A 14,178-nucleotide genomic window follows, 5' to 3' on the forward strand; every position below is an offset into this window, starting at 1 on the left:
ATTACTCAACTCATATTGTCACTGTTCTCAATAATTACAGAAGAAAACATTGAATAAGATTTTCAGGAAAAAGTCATTTTTAATGTGATTTAATTGCACACTTAGCTCAATTCAATTTCACAGGCTGTGGTTGCTAATAATTAGTTTAGTTTAGAGAGACAGTGTGGAAAACAGGCCCTCAGCCCACCAAGTCTACGCCAACCAGCAGTCCATGCACACTAACACTACCCTACACACACTAGGGACAATTTTACATTTACACCAAGCCAATTAACCTACAAACCTCTACGTCTTTGGAGTGTGGAAACCGGAGATCCCGGAGAAAATCCACACGGGACATGGGGAGAACATACAAACTCCATACAGACAAGCACCCATAGTCAGGATCGAACCCGGGTCTCTGGCGCTGTAAGGCAGTAACTCTACTACTGTGCCACTGTGGCACGGCATGGTGGCACAGCGGTAGAGTTGCTGTCTTACAGCGAATGCAGCGCTGGAGACCCGGGTTCGATCCCGACTACGGGTGCTGTCCGTACGGAGTTTGTACGTTCCCCCCGTGACCTGCGTGGGTTTTCTCCGAAATCTTCAGTTTCCTCCCACACTCAAAAGACATACAGGTTTGTAGGTTAATTGGCTTGGTAAATGTAAAAATTGTCCCTAGTGGGTGTAGGATAGTGTTAATGTGCGGGGATTGCTGGTCGGCATGGACCCGATGGGTCGAAGGGCCTGTTTCCGCGCTGTATCTCTAAACTAAACCGTGCCACCCTCTTCATACCCTTTAAGCCATAATTTGATTAAACATTATCATATAAATACATTAAGTGTTTTTCAATTGGCTATTGGGGTAAGGGAAGGATGAGAGAGCATGGAGGAAAAATCTTCTTCTTAGACAGTACCTCGGGATTGAGATGACTTACTTCAAATGAATAGAAATTCTAATCGAACACCTGGTCTGGCCAATATAGGACTGGAGAGGCAGATTCCCCAGAGTAAAACTGGAAACCCGTATGTGACTACATTCCACCATTGGACTCCTGTCAGTAACAAAGCGGAATGATAGTTGCTTAGACAGCTGTTAATCAGCTTGTCCTGGATTTACTGCAGGTCCATATCAATCCAGGAATGACTTACAGTCAGTGGGAGAAAACATGCAGCTATCTCAACTACTCTTTATGCTGTTCACCATATCACATTCAGACTAGAGTCGACAGGGCGTCTTGGTTGGCATGGGCAGGTCGGGCCGAAGGGCATTTTTCCATGCTGTATGACTATATTTCTATTTTTCCTGTTCCTCCAGCTCAACTGTATTTGCTCTGACAAAGCAAATTAGCGCGCAGATACCTCTGAGAAATCTACATTCTTCCTGAAATGTAACTGCCCCTTTGACAGAACCTTGACTGCATGCCATCTTTTTCCCTGCATCACCTTCCACCCAATAGACTCCAGATCATCCAACTTTAAGGGGATAGTACTATCTGGCACTTAACCATTCAGCATTTTAAAAAAAACATTCCCTTTGCAACTCCCTGGTCCACCCTTCTGTCCCGATCAAGTGCTCCCCTTCTTACAGGCTGGCTATGGCACACGTTAAATCCAGACTACCAAACAGTCTTGATCCACTGCAGTTCACCTTCTGCCGCAACAGGTCCACGGCTGATGCCATCTCCCTGGCCCTACACTTATTCCTGGAACTCCTGGACAAGAAGGACATCTATATCAAAGTCCTATTCATAGACAACAGCATTGCTTCTACTCTGGGGCTGTAGAGAGCATCCTGTCCGGCAACATTACAGTCTGGTTTGGGAACAGCTCTGCCCAGGACAGGATGGCCCTGCAGAGAATAGTGCGTTCGGCAACTAGTGGGAACTACACTCGTCCCCCTGCAGGACCTATACATCAGGAGGTGCAGATCCAGAGCAAGCAAGATCATGAGGGACCCCTGCCACCCCAGTAACGGACTGTTCCAGATGCTACGGTCAGGCAAACGCCTCCGCTGTCACGGTGTGAAAACGGAGAGGATGAGACGGAGCTTCTTCCCACAGGCCATCAGGACTGTCAACTTTGATAACCCCAGAGACTAAATTTTTGTCGACACTTTTTGTGCTATGTTTAGTAACTTATTAACTTTATTTATATGCTGTAACTGTAATTATTTTTGTGCACAACCCGCAGGCATTGCCACTTTCATTTCACTGCACATCGAGTATGTGTATGTGACAAATAAATTTGACTTGACTTGACTTGACCATTATCCCAACAAGCTTATTTCCAATCTAGTGGAACTTGGAGTCAGCACTCTCCTCTGCAACTGGATCCTCGGCTTCCTGACCAACAGACCACAATCAGTGAGGATAGGTGACAAATCATTCTCTACAATAATCTTCAACGCTGGTGCCCCGCAGAGATGCCCCCTACTATACTTATACAATCATGACTGTGTCGCCAAATATCAATCCAACTCAAATTACAAGTTTGTGGATGGCACCACCGTAATGGGCCGGATATCAAATAATGATGAGACGGAGTACAGGGAGGAGATTGAGAACCTTGTAACCTGATGCTAAGGCAACAACTACCTCAGTGTCAGCAAGACAAAGGAGATTGTGATTGACCTCAGGAAGTGAAGCTGTACATTGATGGTGCCCAAGTCTAGATGGTCGAAAGCTTAATGTACTTGGGAATAAATATCACCAGCAAATTGTCCTGCACCAGCCACATCAAAGCCATGGCCAAGAAAACACACCAACACCTCAACTTCTTTAGAAGGCTTAGGAAGTTTGGCATCTCCCCAACATCGCATTCAAGAGAGAGCTGGATAGAGCTCTTAAGGATAGCGGAGTCAGGGGGTATGGGGAGAAGGCAGGAACGGGGTACTGATTGGGAATGATCAGCCATGATCACATTGAATGGCGGTGCTGGTTCGAAGGGCCGAATGGCCTCCTCCTGCACCTATTGTCTATCGTCTATAACCCTCACCAACTTCTCCAGATGTGCCGTAGAAAGCATTTTATCAGGATGCATCACAGCATGCTTTGGGAACAGCTCCTTCCAAGACCTCAAGAAATTGTGGAGAGTTGTGGACGTGGCCTACACTATCACACAAACCACCCTCCCTTCCATTGACTTCATCTATACTTTATGCTGCCTCAGCAAGTCCACCAGCAATATCAGGGACCAGTCTCACCCTGGACACTCCCACTTCTCCCCCCTCCCATCAGGCAAGAGGGACAGGTTTAAAAATGCATACCTCCAGATTGAGGTACAGTTTCCTCCCCAGCTCTCATCAGACAACTGAACCATCCTCTCATCAGATAGAGTGCAGTCCTGGCCTCCCATCTATATCATTGGAGACCTGTGAACTATCTTTAATTGGACTATATCTTGTACTAAAAGTTGTACTCTTTATCCTTTATCTGCGCACAGTAGATGGCTTGACTGTAATTATGTACAGTATAATCTTAATTCTTTTGACAGGATACAATTAAAACGAACAATAATTAAATTATACAGAAACAAATATTTTCAAATATATTCCTAGAAATCTTCCTTTCTACCACCCATCAGGTTTGATATGGAAAACCATGTCATGCAGGTGAAAAGGGCATGTAATATTCTGTTATCAGATCACAACATAATACTTCAGTCTGCCATCATTTTCTGATCATAAATGTCACCTGAAACTCAAACAATATATCCAATTACTTGGATAAAGCAGTGTTTACTTACCGACCCCTGCTGCATTGAACATGCTTGGTAATACCAACATAATGTAGTTGGGCCAGTACTTTCGATAAAGTGGCATTTCAAACTCTTTAACCACAAGGATATGAAGGTGATTTGCACCTTCGATGGCATGGTAGAGATTCAGAAGACCATGCTCATGCCGTCCTGTGGTCGGTGTAAAGATGGGACTCTTCACTAATTTTGGATTCTGCCAAAAGAAATATGTTTTAATTAAAGTAATTGCATCGAGTCTTTAGCATATTTTAGACAATGAAAACTAAAGAGGAGTCTTTGCTTTAGTTTTAGTTTTAGAGATACAGCATGGAAACAGGCCCTTCAGCCCACCGAGTCCACACCGACCAACAATCACCCGTACACCAGTCTTATTCTACACCCAAGGGACTATTTACAGAAGCCAATTAACTTGCAAACCAGCACGCCTTTGGAGTGAGGGAGGAAACAGGAGAATCCGGAGAAAACCCACACATGTCACAGAGAGAATGTGCAAATTCCCTACAGACAGCATCCATAGTCATGATCAAACCCAGGTCTCTGGCGCTGTAAGGCAGCCACTCTACCACTGCGCCACTATGCAGCCCAGAATTTGCATCACATTTTATTCCAGCAATGCTCATCAGAAATGGGCAAGTATTCATATTGAGCCAAGTTGTAGTCAAATACAGCTGCTTTTCCAATGGACACTTTAAACCCAAAACTTACAAGGCAGGAAGAGAGCAGAGGAGAAAGGTAACTTTTGCATTTGGGAAACATTGTGAAACAAGCTCTTAAGGGTCATGGTCTGAAACATCGCCTAACCATTCCCTCCCCAGATGCTACCTGACCCGTTGAGTTCCTCCAGCACTTTGTGTTCTGCTCAAGTTTCCAGCATCTGCAGTTTCTTGTTTTCTTCTTAGGTACTTCTGAATGATAACAATAGGTCCCGACAAACAGGTTTTATCTCACCATCTAAGCTGAGGGCTGGTGGTGTGGGAGAGGAAGGAGTGGTATTGGAGTGCATGGACTATGGGAGAGGAGAGGAAGGAAGGAGGGTTGATTAGAAGGTTTAAGGCGAGTTTGGTGATGGGGGAGAAAGTGATAACAGCAGGATGGGTAAGAAACCTTAGGCTGCAACTGGGGAATACAATGGGAAGGAAGGGTGACCATCGATCATCCATTCACTTTATGTTATCCCACTTTTGCATCCACTCACTACACGCTAAGGGCAATTTACAGGCCAATTAACCTACAAACCCACACGTCTTTGGGATGTGGGAGGAAACCAGAACACCCGGAGGAAACTCACACAGTCACAGGGGGACCGTGCAAACTCCGCAAAGACAGCACACGATGTCAGAATTGAAGGGGATCAATTGATTGAATGGGATCAATTTTAAAACCCTTCATCTTCTGCTAAGCCAACAAGAAGTTATTCTCACCCTCTGCCCATATACCCATTCCCACCCTCTGCCAATATATCTGAATAAAGATGGCTGTTTGCCTGTGGCAGTCTGCTCCTGGCACTTGCCAGCCTCTGTGTAACAAACTTGCCCTACAATCTCCTTTAAACTTTGGCCCTCTCACCTTAAAGCTATGCCCTCTAGTATTTGATTTTATTATCCTGGGAAAAAGGTTTTACTGTCCATCCTATCTATGCCTCTCATAATTTTATATACTTCCCTCAGGTCTCCTTGCAACATTTGGCATTCCAGAGAGAACAATCCAAGTCTGCCCTACCTTTCCCTAGAGCTAATACCCCATAATCCAGGCATCATTCTGGTAAACCTCCTCTGCACCCTTTCCATACCCTCCACATCCTATCTGAAATGGGGTAACCAGAACTGCACACAATACTGCAAATATGGCCTAACCAAAGTCCTATAAAGTTGCATCATGACTTCCTGACTGTTACACTTAATGCCCCAACCACTGAAAGCAAGCATACCATATGGCTTCTTTACCACTCCATCTGCTTGTGTTACCACTTTCAGGGAATTATGGACTTGGACCCCAAGATCGCTCTGTACATTTATTATCTGCTCTGAGGAAGTGGCATGGTGCCAAAGAAAAGCAGTAGGATCAGGTCAATCCTAACCCATGAAAGATCCAATCTCATGTCCATGATGGGTAATGATATTATGTTTCCCCAAACTAGTACAGCAATATTTTTCAACACAACTCTTTTGATTGAAAACCATTTTGAGACATCCTTCAGTCGTGAAAGGCATTGTACGCTTGGAGGTTCTTTCCTTCATAACAGAAATGGTTTAATTTCTATTAAAATAACATTGGCCCTGAATTATGTCCTTAAGGAGTTCCTTCAGTTGCTGACCTTATCTGTGACAAGAGGTAGACGCATGCTCTCCAGATGTTTACCCTGCTGGCTGAAGATAAAATACTGCTCCTTTGACTTTGGAATAATAAAGTGAAGCTGAACTTCCTCTCCCAGCATGGAGGAAGAAAACGTAAATGCATGTAGTGTGGAATCAGACACCTGAAACACAATGAGAACATGGTTCAATCTCCTCAATTAGATTTTGTACTCAGATTAACGATAGAAGTAATCCTGGATATCATTACAATAATAAACATTTATTTATTTTTAAAAACATTTTTTATAGCGCTTTTCCAGATGCTCAAAGACGCTTTATAAAAACAGTCAAGACATAAAAACAAACAAACGAACTGTCCTGACGGAGAAGCGGCGAACAAATAGCGCCAGCGTCCTCTCACGTCAGGGTCCGCAGTAGACAATAAAGAACACAAGACACACAATTACAATTTTTAACACAAACAGCCATCACAGTGATTGCTCCAGACACACCCTCACTGTGATGGAAGGCAAAGAAAAGTCTTATCATAAGAATGCAGAATGTTCATGTTATGGAGGAAAAGCCAATGAAATGTTATGCAGATTCATTAAATGCCATCTGCACTACATCACATGAGATGATATGCAATATTAATCGGAAAAGTTTATGGAAAAAATATCAGAATTTAACCAATTTAAACTGGTAAAAGCATAAGTGTAGTTTAGTTTAGAGATACAGCGCGGAACAGGCACTTCGGCCCACCGAGTCCATGCCAATCAGCGATCCCCGCACACTAACACTATCCTACACACACTCGGGACAATTTACAATTTTACCAAAGCCAATTAACCTACAAACCTGTATGCTTTTGGAGTGTGGGAAGAAACCGGAGCACCCGGATAAAACCCACATAGGTCATGGGGTAAACGTGTAACTCCGTACAGGCAGCACCTGTAGTTAGGATTGAAACCGGGTCTCTGGCGCTATAAGGCAGCAGCTCTACCGCTGCGCCACCGTGTCGCCCATAAGAATGCAGAATGTTCATGTTATGGAGGAAAAGCCAACTGTGCTTTCAAGGATCAAGTGATGGTGGAACGAGGAGATTAAACTCAATATCTCATCGGATAAAATAATGTGATAACAATGACTTTAACATGGCAGTAAGCATTAGAAGCAAGACTAGATTGATCAGTGTAGGCTTAGGAACCTTGCAGTTGATGTTATCTTCTTAATCAAAGAGGGAAGTGAAGACAGAAAGGTTCAGCATAAAGCATTTCAAGACAATGGTAAATCAGGTCAGTAACTTCACTGCTTTGAAGGGATCCAACTGAAATGGAACTGATTGTCATGTTAGTATTGATAATAGCAAAAAGATTCAGTTAATTGCCTATTTGTCAGTGAAGCATATCTAATGGAGATAGTGGAAGTACATACATCACACAAATAGAAACATAGAAAATAGGTGCAGGAGGAGGCCATTCGGCCCTTCGAGCCAGCACCGCCATTCATTGTGATCATGGCTGATCAGCCCCAATCAATACCTGCCTTCTCCCCATATCCCTTGATTCCACTAGCCTCTAGAGCTCTATCTAACTCTCTCTTAAATCCATCCAGTGATTTGGCTTCCACTGCCCTCTGTGGCAGAGAATTCCACAAATTCACAACTCTCTGGGTGAAAAAGTTTTTTCTCACCTCAGTTTTAAATGGCCTCCCCTTTATTCTAAGACTGTGGCCCCTGGTTCTGGACTCGCCCAACATTGGGAACATTTTTCCTGCATCTAGCTTGTCTAGTCCTTTTATAATTTTATATGTGGTGGTGATATATTTGTCTGAAAGTCAATTTTTGACAGGATTCAAAGTACAACCTTGTAATTTCTCCATAATCATATGCATTTATGATTAGAAGGGTGATTTAAAAATAGCGCAAATTATAAGACAAGTTTGTGTGAATATTCATGATCAGTAATGGTGTTTCTTGAGTGGTATGGGTGTCAAAGATTACGGGGAGAAGGCATGAGAATGGGGTTGAGAAGGAAAAATAGATCGAATGGCGGAGTAGACTCTATGGGCCAAATGACCCATTTCTGCTTCCATGTCTTTGAACATGAAGTTAATGTTCAGAGGTGATAATGAATGGAGCCTATGAAATTCACCCATTTAGAGAGATGGTGATGTTTCTCTTACACACGTGAGAGAGCTTGGTGATACATTGGCATCGGTAAAGCCCAGTTACTTATCAATCACTACTTTAGATAGTTCCTCTGTCCCTCCCTTCCCCTCCTCCTTCCAAGATCTCCCTCTATCTTCCTGTCTCCACCTATATCCTTCCTTTGTCCCGCCCCCCTGACATCAGTCTGAAGAAGGGTCTCGACCCGAAACGTCACCCATTCCTTCTCTCCCGAGATGCTGCCTGACCTGCTGAGTTACTCCAGCATTTTGTGAATAAATCGAATTTGTACCAGCATCTGCAGTTATTTTCTTATACTACTTATCAATCATACTGACTATGGAAAATAGGAAAATAAACATTAGAAAATGTACATTCATCTATTAAATAATATAATTACATGTCGTTGCATGGTCAATGGACAATAATATAAATATATTTATATTAATTATGTAGCAATAAGCATAACAAAAAGAATATGGTTATCTGATTCTGACCTGTGTGGCTGGGTTGTAGTCAGTGTAGTTATGGCAGTGCTCACAATGATGGAATGTGTTGTATGCAGCATATTTAGTTAGCATTATCGAGACTGTCTCTCGTTTTGTTGATCCTTCATTCAGGTTGCGTTTTTTACCACCTTCTGAAAAATTTCAAAGTCTTTCGTTATCAACGATAACATATAAAACAAAAACAATTTCACAAATAAAATGTTGTAGAAATGTACGGCATAGAAATTAGCCCTTCCGTGACACCACTTTTCACCAATCTACATTAATCCCATTTTTCCGCACTAGGTATGCATCTTTCTATGCTTTACATATTCAAGTACCAAATGCTTTAAAACGTATATGCATCTTGCAGATATTAATGGTCAAGCCATAGTCATACTACATGGAAACAGGCCCTTCAGCCGATCAAGATGCCCCATCTACACTAGACCCACTTGCCTGCGTTTGGCCCATATATCCCACTAAACCTTTCCTGTCCACCTGCCTGCCCAAATGTCTTTTAAATGTTGTATCACATTGTTTTTGCAAAGGTTTTACCAATGTGGATGAACAAAAGGCATAAGTGAGATACATTTCCTCTGCATCTATTTAATAAAGTGATCAATCCATTTACTTTGCAAGAGTTAATGACCTTGTTAAATAGCATTTCAAATGATTGGGCACTGCTTGTGTGCTTGGGAACTGTTGCTCCTTCTGATTCATTGGTGGTAATGTTACTTGGCCTGAAATTCCTTTGTACTCAACTGGAAATAATGGTAATAAAAAGGAGGTAGACCAATTTTTAGAACCCTGCATTCTAAACTAAGTCATAGAGATGCGGTTATTTGCATTCATGTGAGGTATATTATGCCAGAAATATCACGTTGTGCATCCAGCTAAATGGGCCACCACAAACCGCTTAGGGGCTTTGTGTTCTTGCAAACACATTGGGGAGAGATACACACAGAATGAATTACTCTTCTGTCTTGATAGAAGACAGAAAGGATCAACGCCCGAGTTTGACCTGTCAGTACAGAGTTAGTACATTCTCCCCGTGACCGTGGGTTTTCCCTGGATAAAACAGAGATGTAATGTTGAGGCTCCATAAGGCGCTGGTCAGGCTGCATTTGAAGTACTGTGAGCAAATTTGGGCCCCATATCTGAGGAAGGATGTGCTGGCTCTGGAGAGGGTCCAGAGGAGGTTTACAAGTATGATTCCAGGAATGAGTGGGTTGGCATATGATGAGCATTTGACAGCACTGGGTCTCTGCTCGCTGGAGTTTAGAAGGTTGAGGGGGGACCTCATTGAAACTTACTGAATGATGAAAGACATAGATAGAGTGGATGTGGAAAGGATGTTTCCACTGGTGGGAGAGTCTAGGACCAGAGGTCCTAGCCTCAGAATTTAAGGGCACTCTTTTAGAAAGGAGGTGAGGAGGAACTTCTTTAGTCAGAGGGTAGTTGATCTGTGGAACTCATTGTCACAGAGGGCTGTGGAGGCCAAGTCAGTGGATATTTTTAAGGCAGAGATAGACAAATTCTTGATTAGAAAGGGATGTCAATTGTTATGGGGAGAAGGCAGGATAATGGGATTAGGAGGCAGAGATCAGCCAATGATTGAATAGCGGAGTGGACTCGATGGGCAGAACGACCTAATTCTACCAAATTGTGGACGTACTCCGGTTTCCTCCCACACTCCAAAGACGTACAGGTTTGTAGGTTATTTGGCTTCGGTAAGGATTGTGAATTGCTCCTAATGTGTCGGATAATGCTAGTGTACGGGATTGCTGGTCAGTGTGGACTCGGTGGGCCGAAGGACCTGTTTCTGCGCTGTATCTCTAAACTAAACTAATTACTAAGATTAATCAAACCTTCCATGGATCAATAATCTTTTGTTGTAAACCCGTTGGAACTTTTGTGAGGTTTGGGTGGAACCAAAGTCCAACAACTGGTGTTAGATCCTTTGGCCGCTGTTATAACTGTCAGCATTAGCCTTGCAGTGTTAGAGTAATTGGATGTAAAATCAAAAAGAAAGATTGTAACTGCTAAGGTTACATTTCAATAGAATGCAGATGAAAACAGATGACAAACAAACAAAAGTTCTGCTGACCTAGCTTAATCTTTGGCAGCTTGGCTGAGTAGACAGCACTGATATGGCGATACTTTGGATCATGTACCGTGTAATCAAAGGTCATTTTACTGAAGAGTTCAATATCAGGCCACTGTGCATTAATTCCCTGTGCATGCTCATTTGCTTCTTTCGTGTCTGAAACAAAAAATATGGAGTTTAGATTTAGAATTTTCTTGTATCACCAAATTATGCATTTAAGAAAGAGATGGAGTAAACAAACACAGTTAACTAAAAACTTTATTCAAGAAGCATCGATGGAGCTCACACATCTATTCTGCTTTAGGGCTTTAATTCAATGTTCAGGTTTTGGATACACTTCCAACTTTCTGAGATGCATTAGATGTTACCTTCTTACAAAAGATGGGGCACAGCAACAGGATTTGGAACTGCACTGCACTGGTTGTTATTATGATCAAGGACAGACTCTCCATGATTACAATCAAGCTGCCCACTATGCAAAGATAACAGATAAAGGGTGCAACATTTAGTGCAAGATAAAGTTTGATTAAAGATAGATGAAAGGTCTCTGATGGGTTAGATGGGAGGTCATCTTTTTTATGCCTCTGGGCATGTAAAGAATAAATATGAAGACAGGCACAAAATGCTGGAGTAACTCAGCGGGACAGGCAGCATCTCTGGAGAGAAGGAATGGGTGATGTTTTGGGTCGAGACCCTTCTTCAGACTGAACATGTTGGATGTGGTTCTGAAGTATGGATCATATGATAATCATACGAAAGATATAGCTCATACAAAATCTGTATTATTACTTTATATTAACCACATAATTACCAAAATCTTAACATTACTTGCCTTCATTAATTTCTTCTTCATTGTATACATCAACCTCCAAGAGCCTTATTAGCATGCGAAAAAGAATTCTTAGGAACTGCAAGTATGCACCAGTCTTTCCAACCTGCAATGTAAAAATCTAGTTAAACTTCTCAAAACCACCGACAAATCTGAAAACAAAATCTTATTTTTAAAATTTGCTAAAACTAAGAAACTTCCCGTAGCTGGTGAAACCAAAGGCTAAGATAGGCATAGTTTCAAATGTGAACTTTAAATTTAAATCGCAAATTTCAATTGTCTTTTGCATATACATACATAAATGTTGAGAAAGGGGCAATCTTTAGATTGATGTGGTGATGTTACAGTCTGTTCAAGCCAGACGCTGCGAAGTTAGTGTTATAAAATAATAATTATATTCCCCTTGTAAAACAACGGAGAATAGCAGTCCAGTCAGTTCATAGGTTCTAGGAGCAAAATAAGGCCATTTGGCCCATCAAGTCTCCGCCATTCAATCATGGCTGATCTATCTATCCCTCCTAACCCCATTCTCCTGCTTCTCGCCATAACCTCTGAATCAAGAATCTATTTATCTCTGCTTTAAATATATCCACTGATTTCACCCCCACAGCCTTCTGTGGCAAAGAATTCCACAGATTCACCACCTTGTTGGGTAATTAATCACCTGTGGAGGTCCAGTCAATAACAGCCGGCGCCGGTGGAGGTTTCCAGAACTTCTCTGGCTTTTATTGCTATAATCCGCATGATGTTGCCTGGGAAATGTCCACTGTCTATAGTAGAGTGACTGCTCTTCACTGCTCAATTCCTTGTGAAAAAGTGATCTCAGTGGGCTTGTCCAAGTCATATCAGCATGGGGCAACAAAGAGGCAGAGCACAGGTGCTCATTTCTTGCTGAACCAAGGAGATGATACACTGGTTTTGATAAAATCACAGTCCTTGGAAAGATGAGATGTGGAGTCCTCAGGTCTTTGTTGACCAGTATGGATTGCCGAGAATTCCCAGACGATGAGGAAGATTTTGAAACTGTGCTGCTTGCCGTTTCCTTCCCTTCCAAGTCACTTTCCTGCTTGCAGCCCTCACTGCCCATGGTGGTTGAGATGTGTGAAGTGTGTGTTGAAGTGCCTTCATCAATTGAACTGTTCACAATATTCTGGAAGCCAAGAGACGAAGCAGGCCTCTGTGATGAGTCAAGCGCACTGGATGAGCTCACTCCATTCTCTGCCAAGGACCCTGTTTGAAAACCAACCAAGTTTACTGTTAATGATCAACATAACAAGTGAAAATGCTGCATAAAATGCATGAGAGGTTACTTAGTGCTCTTTGCTGGGTAGGTGATGTGTTACAATACATTGCAATTTTCAAAATCCTTATAGTTTTTTTTCAGTTACCATTTCCAATTTTATAAATGCATCTTAACATCCATTGCTAATGTAAATGCATGCTCAGGTAAAGAATTAAAGAGGGTGGCCAAAGATCAATGGCGTCCTTTGAGATGGATCAAAGAACTGATTCACGGAAGAGTTTTAGAGTATTTTGCTGAGATATCTGAAACTACAGTGATACTCAGGGGATGTGGTAAGGGTGAGATTACACAAACTCATGAAGGAATTTGAATGTGAAAATGTAATCAATTCATAGGTTCCAATTGCAGAATCAGGCCATTCGGCCCATTGAGTCTACTCCGCCATTCAATCATCGATCCCTCTCAACCCCATAACCCCCGACACTCTTACTAATCAAGAATCTGTCAATCTCTTTATTGCTTTCATCAGTCCAAACCCTGTTTAATGCACAGACACAACGACCACTAACCTGAATGAGAAGTTTAAATCGGTTACAAGAGAACTGAGTACCAAAGTAATTTGGCTGGGGCAGACATGATAATTGAGTGGCATGCAGTGGGACAGGAGATGGTGAACAGCGCTTTGGGTGAGCTGAGTTTTTGTGGAGTGCTAGGTTTGGGAGGCCAGACAAGAAACGCTGAAATAGCTGAGATGCCTGCTAGTTATGCCAGAGATATAATTTAGTAATCTAGTGATGCAGAATGTAGTGTTGATGGCCATGACCAAGCCAAAGAGAGAGAACTTATCATCAATCTAGTTCAGTACACAAAGAGATGGATCAGCCTCAAAGCACTGAGCGTTTGTGTCAGGAATTTCTGGAATTTGGTGCATATTTTATGTATTACCTTACTTTTTGGGATCAGTTTATTGCTTTCTTCAGTCCAAACCTGTTGAATGCACAGACACAACAATCACTAACCTGAAGTTCCAGTAACTGCACTGCTGTTACTTTGTGGTCTCTCCAGATCGATCTGTAATTCATCGGATTCATTCTCACTCGTAAGAATCTTCTCGTGCTCCTTCTCCGTTCCTTCGAAAATTGCCATGGTTTCTCTGACAGCACTTTTTGACACATAGCCGCAAGCAAGGCCAATCTCTTGCTCAAGGGTTGTTCGTGTAAGGTAGCTGGAGTCAATTAGCCTAAGATCACAGTACTTCATGGACCTTAATATAAATGTTGACAATGTTTAAACAAATCTTTGGTATCCA

General features: G+C 42.3%; 1 protein-coding gene across 6 annotated transcripts in view; it reads right to left on the reverse strand.

Moving 5' to 3' along the window:
• Nucleotides 1-14,178, reverse strand: part of greb1l (GREB1 like retinoic acid receptor coactivator) — a 201,474-nt gene that overhangs the window by 16,581 nt on the left and 170,715 nt on the right. For 5 of the 6 annotated variants that reach the window (XM_078397305.1, XM_078397307.1, XM_078397306.1 and 2 more), the window contains 7 exons: nucleotides 13,889-14,133; nucleotides 12,291-12,856; nucleotides 11,630-11,732; nucleotides 10,798-10,953; nucleotides 8,697-8,839; nucleotides 6,053-6,214; nucleotides 3,727-3,931 (listed from right to left, as the gene is read on the reverse strand). In XM_078397305.1, coding sequence (XP_078253431.1) covers nucleotides 3,727-3,931; nucleotides 6,053-6,214; nucleotides 8,697-8,839; nucleotides 10,798-10,953; nucleotides 11,630-11,732; nucleotides 12,291-12,856; nucleotides 13,889-14,133 — 1,580 coding nt within the window. The remainder of the gene's footprint in view (nucleotides 1-3,726; nucleotides 3,932-6,052; nucleotides 6,215-8,696; nucleotides 8,840-10,797; nucleotides 10,954-11,629; nucleotides 11,733-12,290; nucleotides 12,857-13,888; nucleotides 14,134-14,178) is intronic. The other variant, XM_078397304.1, reaches the window with a different exon arrangement.

Source organism: Rhinoraja longicauda, chromosome 4 (genome assembly GCF_053455715.1).
Source record: "Rhinoraja longicauda isolate Sanriku21f chromosome 4, sRhiLon1.1, whole genome shotgun sequence".
NCBI lineage: Eukaryota > Metazoa > Chordata > Chondrichthyes > Rajiformes > Arhynchobatidae > Rhinoraja > Rhinoraja longicauda.